Source organism: Stenella coeruleoalba (assembly GCF_951394435.1).
Source record: "Stenella coeruleoalba genome assembly, chromosome: X".
Classification (NCBI taxonomy): domain Eukaryota; kingdom Metazoa; phylum Chordata; class Mammalia; order Artiodactyla; family Delphinidae; genus Stenella; species Stenella coeruleoalba.
Genome location: NC_137152.1, coordinates 24,335,856 through 24,357,063, shown reverse-complemented (window position 1 = coordinate 24,357,063; position 21,208 = coordinate 24,335,856). Strand labels below are relative to the sequence as shown.

General features: G+C 38.1%; 1 protein-coding gene across 16 annotated transcripts in view; it reads right to left on the bottom strand.

Annotated features, from left to right (window-relative positions):
* The window catches only part of DMD (dystrophin), a 2,843,071-nt gene that overhangs the window by 1,710,345 nt on the left and 1,111,518 nt on the right, over nt 1-21,208 (bottom strand). For 13 of the 16 annotated variants that reach the window (XM_079909736.1, XM_079909735.1, XM_079909718.1 and 10 more), the window contains 2 exons: nt 9,882-9,974; nt 2,667-2,839 (listed from right to left, as the gene is read on the bottom strand). In XM_079909736.1, coding sequence (XP_079765862.1) covers nt 2,667-2,839; nt 9,882-9,974 — 266 coding nt within the window. The other 3 variants (XM_079909721.1, XM_079909722.1, XM_079909723.1) reach the window with 3 other exon arrangements.

Sequence of the window (21,208 nt, the reverse complement as noted above, 5' to 3'; positions counted from 1 at the left end):
CAACCTTCATTTCAGGTGGTCAACAGATCTTGTCTAAACTTGACGAAAATAAGTATACCACTGTCATTTAAAGTCACACAGGCAACAATTATAAGAATAAAATGATTATAATATAGTGATGAAATCAGGAAACAGATGGGCATAAGATGTAAATTTGTGGGCTTCATATTAAGGAATAAATCCATCTACTGTCAGAAATGAATTAATCAAGAAATAGATATATATAATTATGAAAACCGTCAGAAAGAATAAAAGGAGTTGCTGACAGTAACTACTTCTAGAAAGTGGAGAGTGATGGGATAGGGCTGAGGTCAGGAAGACACATTTTGTTTTTGTCCTTTGCCTCCCTCTCTAATGTTTGACTTTTTTTTTAAAAACCACGTGCTATGTTACTTCTATGGTAATAAATTAAAATAAGAAATCAGGAAAAAAATTTAACTGCAACTTTATACTTACTGCAACTTATTTGCATATTTTGAGCATACTTCTAATCAATTATCATTTGGTTTTCCCATGAAAGTAGAATCTGGATTCCTTTTAACTGCACTGTAGTGAACTCTGTGTTTTAATTTAATACTTTTAATTTCTTACATATTAAGATAAAATTTAGCCTTAAAGAAATATAAAGTCACTAAAAGCCTGATCTTTGGCAAGGCTCTTTGTCAATTCCTATGTTCGTTATCAAGTTCATGCCTTTGTTCTACATAGTCTTTCAATTATTGAAATCAGGACACCTCATGACATTCCTAAGTGTTCCAATGACAATCACCCTGGAACAAACAGTTCAACCATTCTCTTTTTCTTTAGATAAACAATATGTTCATCTGTCAGAGACAAAAAGAAGAGGGAGATGATTCATGAAAGAGCATTATCAACTGTGAGAAACCTCTTGAAAAGTAACCATGTTATGTGTAAGAAGGTAGTTACTGATGATTCATTCAGTATGACAGAAGAATATATAAATGTAGATATTTGGAGAGACAAAGAGTAGGTCAGGGACAGATGTGACAGGGCAACCTGGATATGTTTATTGTATTACTTACAAATACATTCAGAAATCATGAAATGGAATATTAACAAATGTAGTCTGTGAACACGCTTGCAGGACTGAAGTCTTCCACTTGAAAAGAAAATGCTAACGAGCCAACAAGGACCGCATAACCCGATCCTCGATATTTCTGTTCATCTGCAAATGTGTACATGAACAGCAAGATCAATATGTTCCGGCCCTTACTGTGAAGCATGTGGCTGCATAAATGAACACTGACTTATAATGCAGAATGAGCGTCTCTATTCCCTCTCATCTGGCTGTACTGAGGCTGTGGAATATTTTTCTTCCTGTCACACTTAGGAAAAACAACATATTAACATCGCTTAACATGCCGACTGAGTGTGAGCCTGCCTCCTTTCCAAAGTCAGGTTGCTGAGTCATTCACCTGGAAACTCAGTCTAGATGGGGTTAATTAAACACAGCTGGAGCAAGACACCTGACAAAGATGCTTATTTAGAGAGCATTTGCTCCCGGACGGGTAAACCAGGAAGAAAATTTATATTCTGGATGTTTCTAGAAGCAAGATTGGCATAGGAAAATGGTAGACTAGACTCGTCGAGAAAAGAAAGATCAAAGTGAGAAAAGATAAGCTGCATTGAAAATCAGGGCAGATGCAGTCCAGTGGCATTTCAAGCACAGTTAATAAGGCAATGTATCTGACCCTGGGGATTGGGCTGGGTAAAAGAGATGGGTAATAGGAAAACCAAAGCACATGTCCGTTAGAGTAAATGTATTATACATACAATATATATGAATGTATTCATTATATATAATGTATGTATTTATCATGTTGTTTTGCTTTTTCTTGAACTGTTACTAATTCACTTACTAAGCTTCTTTATACAAGAAAAAGCAAACAACTATTTTATCTTAGAAAATATAATAGTGTGAATATAGTTAAGGACATTTGGTTCACTATGTCACACTGAGTTCCTTTTACGAAGGTCAACAGAACAACTCTCATGCTTTATAGCAATTGCTTTGCTGTTCCAGAGCAATTGTTTCTTTTGATATTCTGAGTACTGAGTCATAGAATTAATTGTGGTCTGCTCTTTACCTTGGTTGCTAAGATGCCCAGAGCCTCTTTTACCCCTGAAATATAAGTATATATACATATATATACACACATACAGGGCCTTATGGTATTTGCTATCTAAGTATCTGACAAGAGAAATGTTTCTTTTTCACATTATTAATCTGATGATGGTAACTAATTATACTACAGCCACTCACATAAGATCTACAACCATTTTTAACGCTACAGCTGAAGCTCATTACTAACACATTATTTGTATAGAAAGACCAACTCCATTCTTAGCAAAGTTAGAATATAACCTTGATTTTCTGGCAGTCTCAATTTCAAAGATGTCGATACCCCCTCTCCACCATAACCACATTCATGCTCTGATAGTTTTAACATTTCAACAACTAAGTGTAATATCACATAAAAATAGGATATTCTTATTCAGTACCTTCCAATGGATGGTTAGATCAATATGGTCAGCATAAATAACATGTTGCATAGTGGGAAATGATCAGGAACCATGCTGGAGAAAAAGATATCAGACTCTAAATCAATACTTTTAAAAATTATTCAATGTTTCGATAATCTTACCTATGACTGTGGATGAGAGCGTTCAAAGCCAGACCATCAGACCAGCTGGTGGTGAAGTTAATGACATTAACCTGTGGATAATTACGAGTTGATTGTCGGACCCAGCTCAGGAGTATCTTTTCACTGTTGGTTTGTTGCAATCCAGCCATGATATTTTTCATTACATTTTTGACCTACGTGTGGAAAGATATTTTCATAAGGAAATGCATGAACAAGAAGCACACAAACTTAAACCTGAATGTTCTAATCTTCAGTTAATAAATACTGACTCAGTGGTGATGACGGATTTGCACTGATCAGGCAACCCTCCCATTATGAATGGGATTCATTTGCGAAATGCTTGGCCAGTTATGAGCACCGAGATTCACTCACTCCTAGATGACAGGGCAAAGGTCAGTTTTCTCCCTGCCTCAAGAAAGAAGAGGCAGCTAGTGCTCCTTGAACAAAAGAATCTTGCAAGGATCATTCTGGACAAAGTGCCTGTCATGAACAGGGGCACCAAATGCAGACAAAAACGACTGGGGCCTGGCAGGTTGGCCCTGTGGTGGTTTCCGTCTTAGCTGTTACTCTGCCCACAGCATGAAATCTTCTCTTGAGGGGGGGCCGGTGGGGAGGGGGAGGTAACAAGGCTCTACGCACGTTGTCCCCTTGTACTTGTTTTTGGCAGAGAAGTTAAAGGGCTTCAGGTCCGTGAGCCATACCTGGGGAGAAGGGGTGGAACATTCAAGACGCCCTCACGTGCAGAGCGGCTTGATAGTTCTAAGGCAAGGGGTGCCGTCCTGTGTGCTGGGCTCAGGAACGTCACCTCAGGGCCGTGACGAGGCCCGCTCCGTCAGCAAGTCCCACTGCTACTCTGAGAAGTCACAGCCTCCCTCCCAACACACGGCCCCCTGGCCACCTCCGGAGTCACAGTCGGAATTCCCTACTTCCATTTTGTGGGCTGCGGTCACCTCTGCAGAGTCCCCTTGTTTGAGAAATTCGGCCACGTTGTGAAAGGTCAGGTAGAAGTCAAGTGCAAACAGCATGGCGGCAAAGAAAACGCCTGGGCTTTGGTTCCGAAGCCCCATTCCATCAAGCGACAGCTGTGGAGATGGCGAAGGAGACTAAGGCCGCTGTGACGCCGCGTAGGAAGTCCATTCAGGGCCTACACAAGCCCTGCCACTTGTTCAGCAGGGTGGCAGCGGCAAGGAGAAAGCCAAGGGCCAGCAGGGACCCCAGCACGGGCGCAGTGAGGAAGACGAAGGCCGAACGAGAGACGCGACTCCGCCAGCAGCTGGCGGCTTCAGGTCGAGCTGAAGAGGGCGCGCAGCCAGGAGCGCCGCGGCGCAGGACTGGGAGGGGCCGCTGGGTCCTGGGGGGTGGGGTCTGGGGGCCACGTCGTAGCGTTGGTTGGGCCCCACCCACCCTCCCACCCCCGGCTCCCGGAAGGGAAGCGGAAAGCAAGACTGTGCAAAAGGGGAAAAAGGCCAGGTTCGGTCTTATTTTCATGAATTGGTTTCTGGCCATTTGATTCTGTCCTAGGCTGTGTGCAGGTGCAAATGCCACTCGGCAGGTTGTTGTATTTCCAACTGTCACGCTTCTAATTCAGCTGCTGCAGAAATCCATTTTCTGGGTTTCGAGAATGCAGTTGACACCTCATTATAGAACAGACGGTCTACATTTTCTATTAAAGGAATCATTACTAGGCTCCTTCTTTAATGTCAGCCCCCTTATCACATACTTAAAGTAAGTATATAAGTAAATGTGAGTGGTTTTGACCACCAAGGGCTTCCCTTTTGGGCAGTATAAGGTCCATATACTACCAACATTTGATCAGATGATGAATATTTATTGTGTATTCCAAATATGACATTTTATTTTCTTCTTCATCCATGCAGAAGTTAACAAATGCCTTCGGGCAAAATACATATTTTAACATCTCCAATGTTAGTAATCCTTTTATGAAAGATTCAATGCAAATTTTAGGATAGACTATTAAATATAACTTTAAAATACTTGAAAAGGATTTGAGATGATGTTTTGTAAACGTGGGATTGATGTGAAGATGTGAAATCTTTGCATACATTTGTCACCATCCCTTGATAGCTAAATCTATTATTTAGGGGTGCATTATCCAGTTTTCTTAATTCCTTCCTGACCTGCTTATTTAGCCACTTACTTACTGAATAAATAGGTCAAATAGTTATGTAAGATATATAATTTTTCTCATCATAGTCTAAAGTTATAAAATATACAGCCTCCATGTACAGAGACTGCAGGATGTGTCCTGTGTGTCCTGTGCTGAACCAGGGTTGGAATCGGCAGACACTGGCTCAGTGGTGTTGATGGATTTGCACTGATCAGGCAACCCTCCAATGATGAATGGGATTCATTTGTGAAATGCTTGGCCAGACTGCCCTCTATGCACATAATGTTAAAGAACAACATGGTATTCGATGCAAAGCTCCTTTAGCATCATTATGTCACTAATTCAGCTTATCAGCCTCAGCCTCATTGCTGTTGCTTCTACCTGGGTGCAAATGTTGCTGAGAAAAAAATAATAATAAAGGGCAATGTGAGATAACAGTTCTTCTTTTCCTACAGAAAAGAGAGTTACCAAGAAATCTTTATTAAGGATCCACCTTCAGTCAAACACTGAGCGGCTCCTATGGGGAGTCTTTAAGCAGAAAAATTCCCCACCCTCAGGGCTCACAGAAAGAATCAATGTAAATAAATATGTGTGTGTGTGAATACAGCTATACATCTATTTTTTAAAGGAAAAAAATGGAATGTCTTTGAGCACTGATTTCAAAAAATGACTAGGAGTTAACGGGGCAAAGAAGGTGTGATGGACCTGCAGATGCACTACCTTTAAGGATTCTCCTTTAAGGAAGGGCTTGTTTCTCCAGCTGTCCTGACACAGACATCACCCATGAGTCCCCTCAGGAACTACTTGAGTGGCACAAGCATGTCACCTATGGTGACATCCCTCCTAGGGCAGCACACCTTATTAACTAATGAAGGGAAATTGTATACAGACTCAACCATTTCAGCCCCACTCGTGATAACTCTAAAGGCTCATTCTAGCTCCCAGTTCTCCATGGAGTTCAAGAAGGCTTTTGGGTGTGCATCCATGAACAACCTGCCTGCCAAACTCAGAGTCTGCTTCCCAGAATCCATCCTGTAACTAAAAGGAGTTACAGCAGAGGGGTAGGACTGAAGAGAGGGAGGAATAGTCTTCTACAAGGGATGGATGGTAGTGTGTGAAAGACCTTCAGAAGATCGAGACCTGTTTTGCCCAGAAGGCACTAGGTAGGCAGGAGGTTACAGTAAGGGCTTTCAGCAGTGCAAAATCCATCTTTCTCTTATCTGTTGTGCACATAGTAAATAACATAAACATTCCAGTGTAAAGGAGCCCTGGAATTGAGTATTTCTTTTGAGGTAGCCAGCAAAGGTGGGGGTCTGACCTTGAGAGCACACCACTGTTAGTGATACCAAGCAGGACCCTGTGGGACTCCTGGGCACAAAAGCCTTTCTGTGTCCCCCATTTCTTGATTACAGGAAATAGGCTTTCTTCAGCCTCCAGGACCTTCCCTGAGTTCCAACGAGCAGATTTAAACAGTTGCTAATTAGGGAAGGGAGGGGATGCAGAGACAAGGGAGGAGCAGTCAAGAGAAACAGTAGTGCAGCCTTGGGACAAGGTCCAGGTTCCCCCTCAAGGGATACACATAACAATATCTTTGAGCTGTTTTGCAGATACTGAAACCTCCACCAGGTGGGAGAAGTTAACAGTGTGCTGCCCAAAAGCACCTACACTCCAGACGGGTTGGAACCAGGAGTTTGATGATGCCAACTCCCACTTACCTCACCACCAACTAATCAGAAGAATGTCCACAAGCTGATCACACCCTCTTTGAACAATTACTATAAAACTCCTCACTACCCCCTCCTGGTTGGGATACACAGTTTTGAGGGCATTAGCCCGCTGTGGCCCCCTTTGCCTGGCAAAACAATAAAGATATTCTTTTCTACTTCACCCAAAACTCTGTCTCTGAGAATTAATTTGGTGTCGGGGTACAGAGGCCAGATTCAGCTTCATTAGCAGGATATGTTTTTATCTCCAGCTGGTTCCCAGAACCGAGGTGACCCCCCTGCCCCCACTAAAAAGGATGGTTTGCACTTTAAAAGAAGGAAGAAAGGGACACCTAACACACATTGTCTACTTCACAATTTTGCTCAAAGCTGCTTACTCCTCGATACAGGCATTATTTTTCAGGCAAATCATTTCATTTAAGTAGAAACCAGAAAAACAGTGACAGGGGAAATGGGGTTGGCATTCCTGAGTTTCTGCAAGTTCAGAGAGCAGGCCTCCACAGCAATAGTAATAACATAGTATATGACACTGGAACCAAAGATTCACATCTTTCCATCTCTTCATGTCATTCTTAATCTCATAGATCTGGAAAGTACATTAGGTTGGCCAGTGTGTCCTTTAATCTTTACTGAGACTCAAGGGCTTCTTTGACTATTTTATAAGAAGGCAAATACGCACTCTTGGTGAAAATATCTTCTGCGATTCATTGGGTTATAATGAGGAGTATCGAACAGGAGGAACTTTTAGAAAATGATTTAGTAGTTTTAGTAGAACAGGGCAGTGTGATAGAAGAGAGATAAGATAAAGAGGCAGAGGCTGGGAAGAGTCTACATCCTTGCAATCACAAGGATATGGTGATTTGAGGACATAGATGGAAAACAGAAGACTCTAAGAGAAGTCTCAGACCAGGACAGACTGCAAAAGCATTCCTTCTGGTATTCCTCATGTGAAAGCCCTTCCACATGCTAATTAAAAAAATGAGCACACGCACAAGCAAATGAAGAAAATATCAGACAGGGTAGTTTTAAACTCTATCCTGCAGTGAGTTGAGAGGGAATTGGAAAGGGTTTTGAGGAGATAAGAAAGGGTGAGATCATATGAGAGACAGTTTGGGTGATAAATACAATTAAAATAGCCTTTTGGGGCTCTGAGCACGCCTAAGTCCTCCTGCTGGCTTTGTCATGACTGCCATCTGTGCAACTCAAAGTGTTTCCTGCAAGCTGGGGTCTCTCCATGAACAATTTGTTACGAGGCCATAAGATAAATATCAATACAATAGTTGATAGTCCGTTAGAAACTTCCATAGCAATTTTACAGAGTCCTATTTATGTCGGTTGAGCTTAATGATAAAAAAGAAGCTTGGGGGCTTCCCTGATGGCGCAGTGGTTGAGAGTCTGCCTGCCGATGAAGGCGACGCGCCTTCGTGCCCCGGTCCGGGAAGATGCCACATGCCGCGGAGCGGCTAGACCCGTGAGCCATGGCCGCTGAGCCTGCGCGTCCGGAGCCTGTGCTCCGCAACGGGAGAGGCCACAACAGTGAGAGGCCCACGTACCACCAAAAAAAAAAAAAAAAAAAGCTTGGGTTTTATGTGTCTCTTTATTTCATTTTTCTAATGCTTCAGTTTTATTGTAATTTACACACAATGGAAAAGGGGGGAAATACTGCTCCTTCCTCAAGATAGTTTGATAAGTACTGAGCAACAGAAGGAAACCAGTTTGGTGGGGGACGCTATGTTGCCTTGCTGGTTCTATCTGACACCATCACTACATGAAAAACGCCCAGAATTGAGAATCTTGGGCTCATTTGAGGCTCTTATGAGCTATTCTCTGTTGTCAGCCGTTATGGTTGTTCTCTCTCTCTTCCCATATTGCTGTGAAATAGGACTGAGCCAGTTCAGAGTATTTACAATAAAAGATATGGGAGTCAACTGGAAGAAAAATATGGGTACTGAGTTCAGTAGGTATACCTCTGGTCTACATACTGTCTGACTCCGAGCAGTACCAACCTACAATTCAAGTTAAAAGTCAACCTTACTAAAGGAAGTAGTGATACCTGCTACGATAGGAATGGACCTCAAAGATTATGTTCAGTGCAAGAAGACAGATATAAAAGAATATATATTGTATGAGTGCATTTGGTATGCAATGTCCAAAAAGGCAGACATATAGAGACAGATAATAGATGAATGGTTGCCTAGGGTTGGGGGTGGGAGAGGAGAGTGATGGTAAATGGACATGAGATTTATTTTTAGTGTGGTGGAAATGTGCTAAAGTTAGATTGTTGTGATGATGGTACAACTCTGTAAATATCCTAAAACGTTTGAAAGATGGGGGGAATTGTTTCTTCCTCAAAATAGTTTGAGAAGTGCTGGGCAACAGAACTAAACCAGTTTGGTATACTTTGCATTTTACACATAGAACAGGTAAACTTATGATATATAAATTATATCTCAAAAAAAGCTGTTATATAAAAACGTAATCTCTACCAGTAAAAAGAGCCGGCATCTCATTTACCCTCCAAATTCTTAAAATATGAGTGGAAAAAAAAAAGAGTTATTAGTATGATATGCCTCTAAGGAAAATGGTACACTGTACTGAGTGCTTTATGGTAATTCTCTCATTTAATCCTGACAAGAAATACACGTGTTCATTATTTTTTTTTCACTTTTGATAGTGAGGGAATTATGGCCCAGAAAGGGATGACATTATATCCAATGTCACTAAGATGGTAAATGAGGAAGTTAAAACTTAAGCTCCTGTCGGTCTGACTAAAAAAATATATACTCTTCACTAAACCAATGATCTGTGATCCATTTTGCAGAGGACCAGTAAATATAGGCATTCAGAAGACCCTGTGCTGAGGTGGTTCAGAAAAAATGCAATTTCCAAATCAGACTATGAAGTTAAGTTTTTCTGTATAATACATATACAGATCATGATATCCCAATAATCTTTTATTGGCATTAGTTTACACTGAGAATACACACGATGCACAGAGTCTTATTCATTTGATAGTGATTAACAGGAAAAATACCCCTCTTCTTACAAAACTATGCAGATTTACTTTTAGGTGAGTTACAAAAGACCTATTTGTGAAAAGTTTTCTTTTTTGTTTTGCCTCATCTGTACCCAGTGAAATAAAATTTAGAAAAATATTCCTGCGAATGTGCTAGAACCTGTTTTATAATCTGCTGATACTTCACATTGCAGATGACAATCATCCCAGTTTAAAAGGCAGCACTATGGAGATGGGCTGTGTATTGTTAGGGATATACAGGTTTTGCAAATCAATGGTAAAAATGAAAGGAAGGATCAGCTACTTTACCTTCCCTCACCAAAAAAAAAAATCACCAGGATTCTTACCTGCCAGTGGAGGATTATATTCCAAATCAAACCAAGAGTCAGTTTATGATTTCCATCTACTATGTCAGTGCTTCCAATATTCACTAAATCAACCTGTTAAAGATAAAGGGGAAACATTTGAAGGAAGGAGACAAAATGTCTGTTTGAAAAGAAAACAAAATGCAAAGGTAATTGCATTTATCTATTTCCAGAGCCTAAGCAGCATTATAGCTTTTTAAAAATCTAAAAATGAAACAAACTGCATTTGCAACTGAACTTTCTGTAACAAACAAGTGTCCCCAAACACATTTACAAAGAGATAGGAAATGAGTGTACTTTTAGTGTATAAATAAATTACTGCAGATTAAAGAGTCCAATAAAAGTATCTCCAGGGCTTCCCTGGTGGCACAGTGGTTGAGAGTCCGCCTGCCGATGCAGGGGACACGGGTTCGTGCCCCAGTCCGGGAAGATCCCACATGCCGCTGAGCGGCTGGGCCCACGAGCCATGGCCGCTGAGCCTGCAAGTCCGGAGCCTGCGCTCCGCAACGGGAGTAGCCACAACAGTGAGAGGCCCGCGTACTGCAAAAAAAGTATCTCCAAATAAAATATATAATAATGATAACTCATAAAGGATGCTTAAAATTAAAAAGTGCTTCCTAGGACATAATTGAAACTCAAAAATAGAAATTTCATCAATCCTTTTATCTAGCTCAGAGGAGTGCTATTGTAATTAGGGGTGACTGCATTTGACTAAAATGTCCTTGCTTTAGAATTACATGTTAGAACTCTACTAAACAATGGAGCTAATGGCCAGCTCTCTTTTCTCTATCTAGGACTGGGTTTGGGAATTAAAATTTGGCAGAGTTTTATTTTTTCAAGACAAATCCCATCTCCTGTCCTTCTTGCTCCTAACGTTTTTTAGGTGGAGTCAGGTTACACATACACATCGGGCAAATGAGCACATGAAAAGATATTCAACATTACAAGCCATTAGGGCAATGCAAACTATAAACATAAAGAGTTAACACTACATACTTATCATAATGGAAAAAGTTTAAAAAATATAGTGACAATATCAAATGCTGATAAGGATATAGAGAAATTGGGTCACTCATGCTTTGCTGGTGGAAATGTAAATAGTACAGCAACTCTGGAAAACATTTCCAGCAGTTTCTTACAAAATTGAACATGTGCTTACCATACAATCCAGCAATTGGGCTCTCAGGCATTTATTCTAAAGCAATAAAAACTTCTGTTTATACAAAATCCTATACTTAAGTGTTCATACTAGCTTTATTTGTAACACCCAAGAACTGGGAACAACCCAGATGCCATACAAGGGTGAATGGTTAAACATATTGGTACATCCATACCGTGGACTACCACTCTGCAATGACAAGGAACATCTATTGATACATGCAGCAACTTGCGTGAATCTCATGGGCATTATGCTGAGTGAAAAAAAACAAAGCCAATCACAGCGGGTTACATACAGTATGATTCTATTTATATAACAGCTTTGAAAAGACAAAATTACAGAAATGGAGAACAGAGTCGCAGTTGCCAGAGGTTAGGAACTGAGGTGGGGTGGGAGGGACAGGTGGATGTGTTTATAAAAGGGTAGCACAAGGGATACTTGTGATGATGGATCTGTTCTGCACTTGACTCTGATGGTGGATACACAAATGTACACATGTGATAATGTTGTAAAGAACTAAAAACACGTTGCCACACACACACAAAAGTACAAGTAAAACTTGGGAAACATAAATACTACTGGTGGATTGTATCAATGTTGATGTCCATGGTAATATTATACTATAATTTTAATGTATGTTACCATTGGGGTAGAGCTGCGTTAAGGGTACACATGATCTTTCTGTATTATTGCTTATAACTACATGTGAATTTACAATTATCTCAAAGAAAAAGGTTAACTTTAAAAATGAGTATCCAGGGATACTTTAAAAAGAGAGAATATCACAATAAAGCAAATATGCAACTTCAGATTAAGGTCTATACAATGGGGGTGAAACTGTCAGAGCAAGGGTTGAGGGCTGAGAATTCAGATTTCTCTCCCTTCTTACTATCCCTAGGCTCACTGATACCTTTGGTTGACTTTTCTTTTGGCTGTCTCCAGGACTCTGCCATTTTGTCTTGTCCTGAGGGTATTGATCTGAGAGAGTTTCCCATTTATCCTCCTCTAGGGAGCTTCACTAAATAGCCGAGATTCATTTTGGTTAAACCTTTCATTCTCTCAGGCTCTAAACCTTTACTGAATTAAGTCTCACTTGGATCTGTCTTTCCCTCTTGTCTCTTCCTCCAGTAAGATGGGTTTACCATTTTCTCACTCAATGTTAAAATATATTCTTTATCATTCATCTTAATTTTCTAAATCCTATTAATTATAACTTTTATAACTATGAAGCTATGTGGGAAATCCAGGTGAAAAGAATAAAAAGGCTACTCTTCAGTTTCATTGCCAAATCACTCCCAATTACTCCCCATGTAAACTTATTTGTAGGTTCAATGGATAATCTAATACTTAAATTTATTTTTATATCCCAACTATATACAAATGATTGGTGGATTGGATTAAAACAAATAATTGATACAGAAAAATGTAGAATCATTGAAATAAGGATAAAAGATCTAGATACAAGTCCATAGTTTAATTCCACATATAATTTATAGTAGAGGGCATTACTAAGCTATGCAATAGATTACATGTGAGGATGGTACCATATGGACATTACAGAGAAGTCAGTCTGAAGTAAATGGACAGCATATAAATGGACATTTAAGTAAGGCTGTATTGAAGAGTGGATGAGCAGAAGTCCTGAAAGCTGGTTAAGGTGAAAGACCTTGATTTTCTTGGGTATAGGAAAGTCAAGGTGATACTGCCATTGTAACACATTACACGTCTGCTTATTTCTACAATGCAGATGCTTCTCATTGGACAGCTGAATTTTAGTAGTACCCCATGCAAATTTTTCCTAATTCAGTGTTGAAGTAAATATCAGAATTTCAAATTACTGGGCATTCATATAGATTTTTTTCCTATACATGCAAACAATAATTTGCCATGATACCTTCATTTTAATTATACAAAGTAGATACAACAAGTTTCTAGAATTTAGATCCCAGGGGAGATGAATGACTCCTGAACAAGAAAGCACCATCATCTACATTTCATCTGGGGATTCCTCATGTGTCAGTAGAGGGGAGGGGCTCTCCATGTGGAAAAGATGCTATAACTTTAAGAATTGGTTTACTGATTAATTCATTCAACAAATTCATATGTCAGGTACTGATGTACTTAGAACACAAAAGGGAAAAATACTCCTGCTTTCTGGAACTTAATTGTAGTGACAGTGAGAATCACACCATATATTTTTGAAGATTCAATTATTTAAATAAAGAACATGTGATTTCTAGAAAATAGATATACTTGGGGAACCACTGCTGGTAGTTAAGTTTAGACTTGCCATAGGGATCATCCTGGGGAGACTAAGAGCAAGCAGCAGGCACTTAGATACCAGCTGCCCCTATCCACTCTCATAAGCTTGTTCTCTGTGTGAGTAGGGAGATGATTCCTCCATTTATTTATCCCCATAAAATCCCTTTTAAAATCCAATCTATATTATATCAGGGACTGTGCTTAGGCCTGATAAAGAAGACTAAGGTAGAATCCCTAATGTCAAAAAGCTCACGGGCTAATAGCAGGTCACAAAATAAAAGTTAATTAAAATTAGGTAGGATCCAAAAATTCCACTTCTAGGTATATATCCAAAAGAATTGAAAGCAGAGACTCAAACAGATATTTATACAACAATGTTCACAGCTATTCACAATAGCCTAAAGGTGGAAATGATCCAAATATCCATTGACAGATGAATAGATAAAGAGGACATGGTGTATATATACAACGGAGTATTCTTCAATATTAAAAAGAAAGGAAATTCTGATACATGCTACAACGTCAGTGAACCTTGAAAACATTATGCTAAGTGAAATTATCCAGCCATAAAATAAAAAATATTATATGATTCTACTTATGTGAGATACCTAGAATAGTCAAATTTATAGAGAAAGAACATAGAATAGAGGTTACCGGGGGCTAAGAGAGAGGTGATTACAGAGTTTTTTTAAACAGGTAAGAGGTTCAGTTTGGGATGGTGAAGACATTCTGGAGATGGATAGTGGTGATGGTTGCATACATAGGGGAATGTATAATACTAATGCCACTCAATTGTACACTTAAAAATGGTACACCAATTTTTAAAAATGTTTAAACTGGTAATGTATATGACATGTACATTTCACCACAATAAAAATAAATAATAAAAAGAAGTCACTGGCACATACACACGCCTTAGACAATATCTAAAGGAATGTGCATAGTTGTGTTCCAATAAAACTTATTTATAACCACTGGAAAAAATTAGGTAGGCATCTGTGTCTCATGGACACCCAGTAGAGAAAAAGAAATTTTTGTGACAGTGTAAGCAAAAGAAAGAGGAAATATTCAGTGTTGACCGAATCTGTAAAGAAGGAATATAAAACTGGAACAAATAAAGGGGGTGTGTGTGGAAGGCATGCCAAGAAGACACATGTGACTAAGGATATGGGGGGCAAGCGTAAAAGATATTACATGGTTGGGAATTAGAAGTGTTGTACTCAGGGACAAGGTGGCATGTGTGAAGTTGTTAAACAATCTGGGGCAGGATTATGAAGAGTCTTAAAAAATCTCAAGGAATGCAAGGAACAAGTTAGGCTACTATGAGGTAGAAAAATAATAATACCAGAAAAGTTGAACAGATCTTGGCTAATTCTTATGGGCACTGAGAAAAAACTAGCTGAGATTCATTGTAAATGTCTCTAACCAGTACAAGGATGCTTACACTTTTGTCAGGGACAACAAACCTTTTCACAATTCTCAACTCTAAGAAATGTGCATTTTATAGTAATATACTGCATCTTTAATTACAACTTTACAAGTGAAGCAGTGATAACCATTTGACCATTTCTTTTGTCAACCTTCAATAAACAATAAGAGCATAGTATTAAATCTTAGTTTTATAGGGATATTCTGTAGACAGTTACAATAATGTAATCCAATTTATGTAACTTTCTGTTGATTTGCAATTATATTTTGTTAGTTCACTTTTTTTATTGCCAATGTTACTCACTATACTATCCTATCCAGTAGGCCAGTTTTGTTGGTGGTGCTTGCCATAGGGTGCAATAAGTAAGTAGCATGGCTTTTAAGTGGTATTTCACACATATATTCTCAACTGTGTGTGCCTTAGAGGGTAATCTTATCACACTGCAATTATTACCAATCATCATTCCTTTCTAAAGGTTCATATTTGATCAAGTCGTGTTGTCATAGGTAGGTATTTTGTCATCCTGTAGTTGGGTTGTAAGAAACACAACTATCCCCATTTTTTGAGTGGTAAACTATATGTTAATCTTTGTACCGTTTTCTATGTCTGTGTATATGTACATATGTATGTGTGTATATATCATTTCATTTTTGTTCTTTTTAGAAATATTGTATTTCTTTATATATAAGACCACACAAATATTATTTTATACAAATGCATGAATGAGATCTTATACATGCCTCTCCTATTGTTCTTGAGACAAGTTTTCTTTTCCATTTTGCTTGCCCCACTTTCTTCCCAACTTCTTTCCTAATCTGACCTAAAAAGCTCCCTATTCATATGATCAGTGTATGTGTGAGTGTGCATGTGTGATATCTTATAAACACAAATTTGTGAGGTTTTATAGTCTACAGATGGCATATTATTCAGGTTCTATTGAATATTGCTTTTACCAAACAATAAACCCTTTTATTTGTTCATTTTCATGGCTAATCCATTTGACTCTCAATTTTCGTATGCTTGCTGTTGTTAATAATGCCCCATATCTCACCATGTAGCTATGAATTAAATTGATATTTTTTAAATCATTACTAGCTCTTCTCAAATAATCATCACCATGCCGCACAATTGCTTCTCTGCTTTCTTTTACGTAGTTTTTTCCTAATATATGCTCTGGAATTACATCTTCCAAGGATTATCAATCTAATTTCCAAATAACTATGAAAAGGGAAAATAAAAATTAAAATACGTTAATATCTATGTTAAATGAATAATTATGTGTCTGTCTAGTAAGCAAAACAAAAACCATTTATATGACATATATGCTAATAAATGGATTCTGTGTGTGTGTGGGAGGGTGTAACAAGCACAAAATAACAGGAAATTCAATCTTGAGGTCACTGAGGAGGCCGAAAGTTATGTTTCCCTGTTTTGCATAATGAAAGCATCTGACACCAAATGAATAGGTGTGAAAATTGATATTATGTGTGAAAATTAAATAGCATGCATTGAATTTTTGCAGGAAAAGTTCACCTCCACATGAAGATTGGCTTTAGGAGTTCCTGCAAACAGGCCTAAGACTCTACTCAGAAAGTAACATTAGATTCTGGCTCAGAGTTTTGCAGTGTTATCTGTGGAAGATGCTGTACTCAAACATAATTCTGGAATATATAGAAAATTCTCACCATTTGCTTTTTTTTTTTTTTTTTGGCCGCACCACAGCACACAGGATCTTAGTTCCCGGACCAGGGATCGATCCCGGGCCCCCTGCAGTGGAAGCGTGTGGAGTCCTAACCACTGGACCACCACGGAATTCCCTCACCATTAATGGAACCTTACTGTGGCTCCAGCAGAATATTTAAATGTGAACTCATAGGAAAAAATCCCTTGGGTTAGGATGAGCTGGCTGTAAAAAAATGCACCTAGGAAACTTAAGGAATTGGCTTTTGGAATACAGTAGTCTATTGTTATCCATTTTATAGGTGTGAGAACACGAATTGAAGGGACTTCCTATTCTGTCCCCACATTAGTAGCTAGACTAAAATATCTGATTTTGTACAAAAATTTATATTTAGTAATTCTACGATTAATATATAAGTATTCCAGAGAGCACTGCTCCTTCCTGGTGTTCTACCTACTAAATGAGTTTACTAACCACTGGGCATGAGGAACAATTCTTTTCTATTGCTTATTCAAGAGAATAATGTTTGTTTTATCCGAGGTTTTGTTTTATCCCCAGTTCCTTCAAGGCTTGGATGCAATCTAGCATTGTCAGTGATATTTTCTACAAGCTAAATTTAGAGAGCCCACGGTGGTTATATTGAAAGGATTTATACATATAATACTGATACATGTAAGATTTAAGAATACTTAGGAAAACCATAAGATTTAAAATGAACCTGAAATGTAATGGTTTAGTGAAAGGAGATTACCGACCTAGACAAGTTTATATTATTTTTGATTAGTTTTACAGGAAGAAGAATAGCAGAATGAGTTCATCAGATATAAACTGCACACAGTGACTTTGGAATGAGGAACATTTGACATTTAAAAACTTGCAATAACCAGGTCAAATAATGAAAATGGAACTTCTCGGGGTAAAACAGAAGGTAAAAGAAAAAAGGTAAATAAATGCAAGGGAGTGATATTCCTGTGATATATCTGACAAGGTTCTAAGGAATAAATCTCTTACAAATATTTCCATGCTTTTGAAATTTTTGGTGGTGGCAGGGAGATGGATAAACTTTTCCAGTTTTAGTTTGTAAATAATTTAAGCATATGCATTCCTAACATGGATGTTGTAGAAAGTTATGTCTCATTCAATAAAGGAACCATCATCTTTCCAATAAATGATATTCTTGCCTTTTTAGACAACCACTGAGAAGGACATTTTATAACTACAGGGACTAATGAAAACACATCTTGTATCATTCAGCCAGTTGATATTAGGTTAGGGCTAGGAGGTTCCTCATATGTTTCAAAGGATGTGGTTCTTCCAGATCACTTCAGATTTCAACATTTATCCTAAGGAGGAGTCACTTTTTTTCCTTAATATGCAGAATACAACCTGAGATTTTATTTTCATTAGGCATGGGGTAAGGGATAAGGGTAAGCAGTCTTTGTACTTATCAGTCTTGGTATGTGCGTTTAAATAACCAAAAAATGCTGCTGATTAAACCTTATAAAATAACTTCACATAGAATGTAAGATTATAAAAGGAACCATGAAATATCATCTTTAAGAGTTTGAGTGGATTTCCTTAACCAGAATCTTAAACAATAACTAACATTTAGGGAAAAACCATGCACTGGGATTTATCAAATAAACAGCCCTCCTGATAGACCTCATGCAGATACTTCTACCTTCTATATATTTGGTTCTTTCAGATCCATACATTTCTTTCTCATAAACTGTTTATAATAGAGAATCTCTTTCCAACACTCAAGACAAACAGGATTTGCTTTTTAAATGTGCTGAGTGCCTTTTATAAAACATCTGCCATCATGCAGTCAAGCTAAAGAGACTTCTCCATGTTCAAGAGAAATTCCTCAAGTATTTATATAATCCTTCCAAACATAATGCATTTAAAAGATCAAAAATTTAGAGAAAGCAAAGGAGTTTCACTGCCCTGCAGCATGTGCTTTTATACTGTGTTTAAGGTTCATATAAAATTTTAAGACTTATGGGCATAAATCATACCCACTTTTGCCATTGAAAGATGCATGTATTGAATCTTTTATTATTAAATGATGAATAGTTCAATATATACAACATCAAGGGTGGGCTGCATTGGCCATTGTGGCCTTGGGTCTCTACTGGCAGGTTTTTTTTCTTCCCTCTCATATCTGTACATTCAAAGTGTTATTTTTTATTTTAAACAAATATAGAAATTTGCATTGAAAAATACCTTTCAAAAGCACATTTTGACATAGAATACATCATAAGACTTAGTACTGGGAACACACTATAAAGATACTACCCCCTAACTTTAGTGACTAAGCTCTACATAATTCATTAAATATTTTTCACCATCCACCATATACCACATATTAACTGTTGAGGACAAAGACTAAAAAATGAACTGTTTTATCAAATTGCTTAAAGACTAGTGAAATGAGTTAAAATTTCTCTCTATTTTGGATGCATTTATGATAATCATACATCACAAGGTAACTCTTAACAGAACTGTGTTTTTGTTTGTTTATACATTTCCTCTTTGACACTAAAGATTTTAAGCAGTTAATTTAAAAAATCTCATAATGTTAAGGAAATATAAACATTGAAATGGTGAAAGAATATTGAAACAAACATAGCAAAATAGAAATTTCAATGCAGGTAGGCTTACTGAACATAAGGTACAGAACTAAACTTTTTGGCAAAGTAGCTCTTATAACTAAACTAAGCAAAATTTCCTAGATGGAATATTGTATATTAGAGGGCTTCATTTGCTTCCCTCTATAAACCTGCCCTCAAAAATGATTTCACAGGGGCTTCCCTGGTGGCGCAGTGGTTGAGAGTCAGCCTGCCGATGCAGGGGACACGGGTTCGTGCCCCGCTCTGGGAAGATCCCACATGCCACGGAGCGGCTGGGCCCGTGAGCCATGGCCGCTGAGCCTGCGCATCTGGAGCCTGTGCTCCACAACAGGAGAGGCCACAACAGTGAGAGGCACGCGTACCAAAAAAAAAAATATATATATATATATATATAATGATTTCACAAGATAGTAAGATAAAAGACATACACACTTTCAATATAATACTATTTAACTTGAATTTTTATAAATACTGTGTATCTTATACCTGGCAATATAGAATGCCACTTTAACGACAGCAAGAACCCTATGCAACCCATGCAACTATGGTCAACTAATCTATGACAAAGGAGGCAAGGATATACAATGGAGAAAAGACAGTCTCTTCAATAAGTGGTGCTGGGAAAACTGGACAGCTACATGTAAAAGAATGAAATTAGAACACTCCCTAACACCATACACAAAAATAAACTCAAAATGGATTAAAGACCTAAATGTAAGGCCACACACTTTCAACCTCTTAGAGGAAAACCGAGGCAGAATACTCTGTAACATAAATCACAGCAAGATCCTTTTTGACCCACCTCCTAGAGAAATGGAAATAAAAACAAAAATAAACAAATGGGACTTAATGAAACTTATAAGCTTCTGCAAAGAAAAGGAAACTACAAACAAGACGAAAAGACAACTCTCAGAATGGGAGAAAATATTTGCAAATGAAACAATGGACAAAGGATTAATCTCCAAAATATATAAACAGCTCATGCAGCTCAAAATTAAAAAAACAACGCAATCAAAAAATGGGCAGAAGACCTAAATAGACGTTTCTCCAAAGAAGACACACAGATGGCCAAGAGGCACATGAAAAGTTACTCAACATCACTAATTATTAGAGAAATGTAAATCAAAACTACAATGAGGTATCACCTCACACCTGTTAGAACGGGCATCATCAGAAAATCTACAAACAACAAATGCTGGAGAGGGTGTGGAGAAAAGGGAACCCTCTTGCACTGTTGGTGGGAATGTAAATTGATACAGCCACTATGGAGAACACTATGGAGATTCCTGGAAAAACTAAAAGTAGAATTACCATATGACCCAGCAATCCCACTACTGGGCATATACCCAGAGAGAACTGTAATTCAAAAAGACACATGCACCCCAATGTTCACTGCAGCACTATTTACAATAACCAGGTCATGGAAGCAACCTAAATGCCCATGGACAGACAAATGGATAAAGAAAATGTGGTACATATGTACAATGGAACATTACTCAGCCATAAGAAGGAACGAAATTGGGTCATTTGTAGAGATGTGGATGGACCTGGAGACTGTCATACAGAGTGAAGTAAGTCAGGAAGAGAAAAACAAATATCGTATATTAACACATATATGTGGAACGTAGAAAAATGGTACAAATGAACCAGTTTGCAGGGCAAAAATAGAGACACAGATGTAGACAACAAACATATGGACACCAAGGGGGTAAAGCAGGGGGTGGGGGTGGGGGTGATGTGATGAATTGGGAGATTGGAATTGACATATACACACTAATATGTATAAAATAGATAACTAATAAGAAGCTGCTGTATAAAAAATAAAATAAAATTTAAAGAAAAATTTAAAGAACCCTATGTAGCCAGAGCTATCCAGTTTTCAGCCATGTATACTGATTTCAAGAAAAAAAAAAAAAAACACTTGGCAACAGCAATGGCAAAAAATTCTAAGATACATGACTAACATTCATTATAATGAGAAAAATTTTCAATTATAATATAATTTGTAGCCATATTATTACTATCCCAAAAGATCTCCATGCGTACAAATCAAAGTAAATGATTACCTCAATTTTAAGTTGAATATGTAAGGAAAAACATAATATTTTTTCCTTGATGCAAGAAATGTACAGGGTTGGGGGAAGG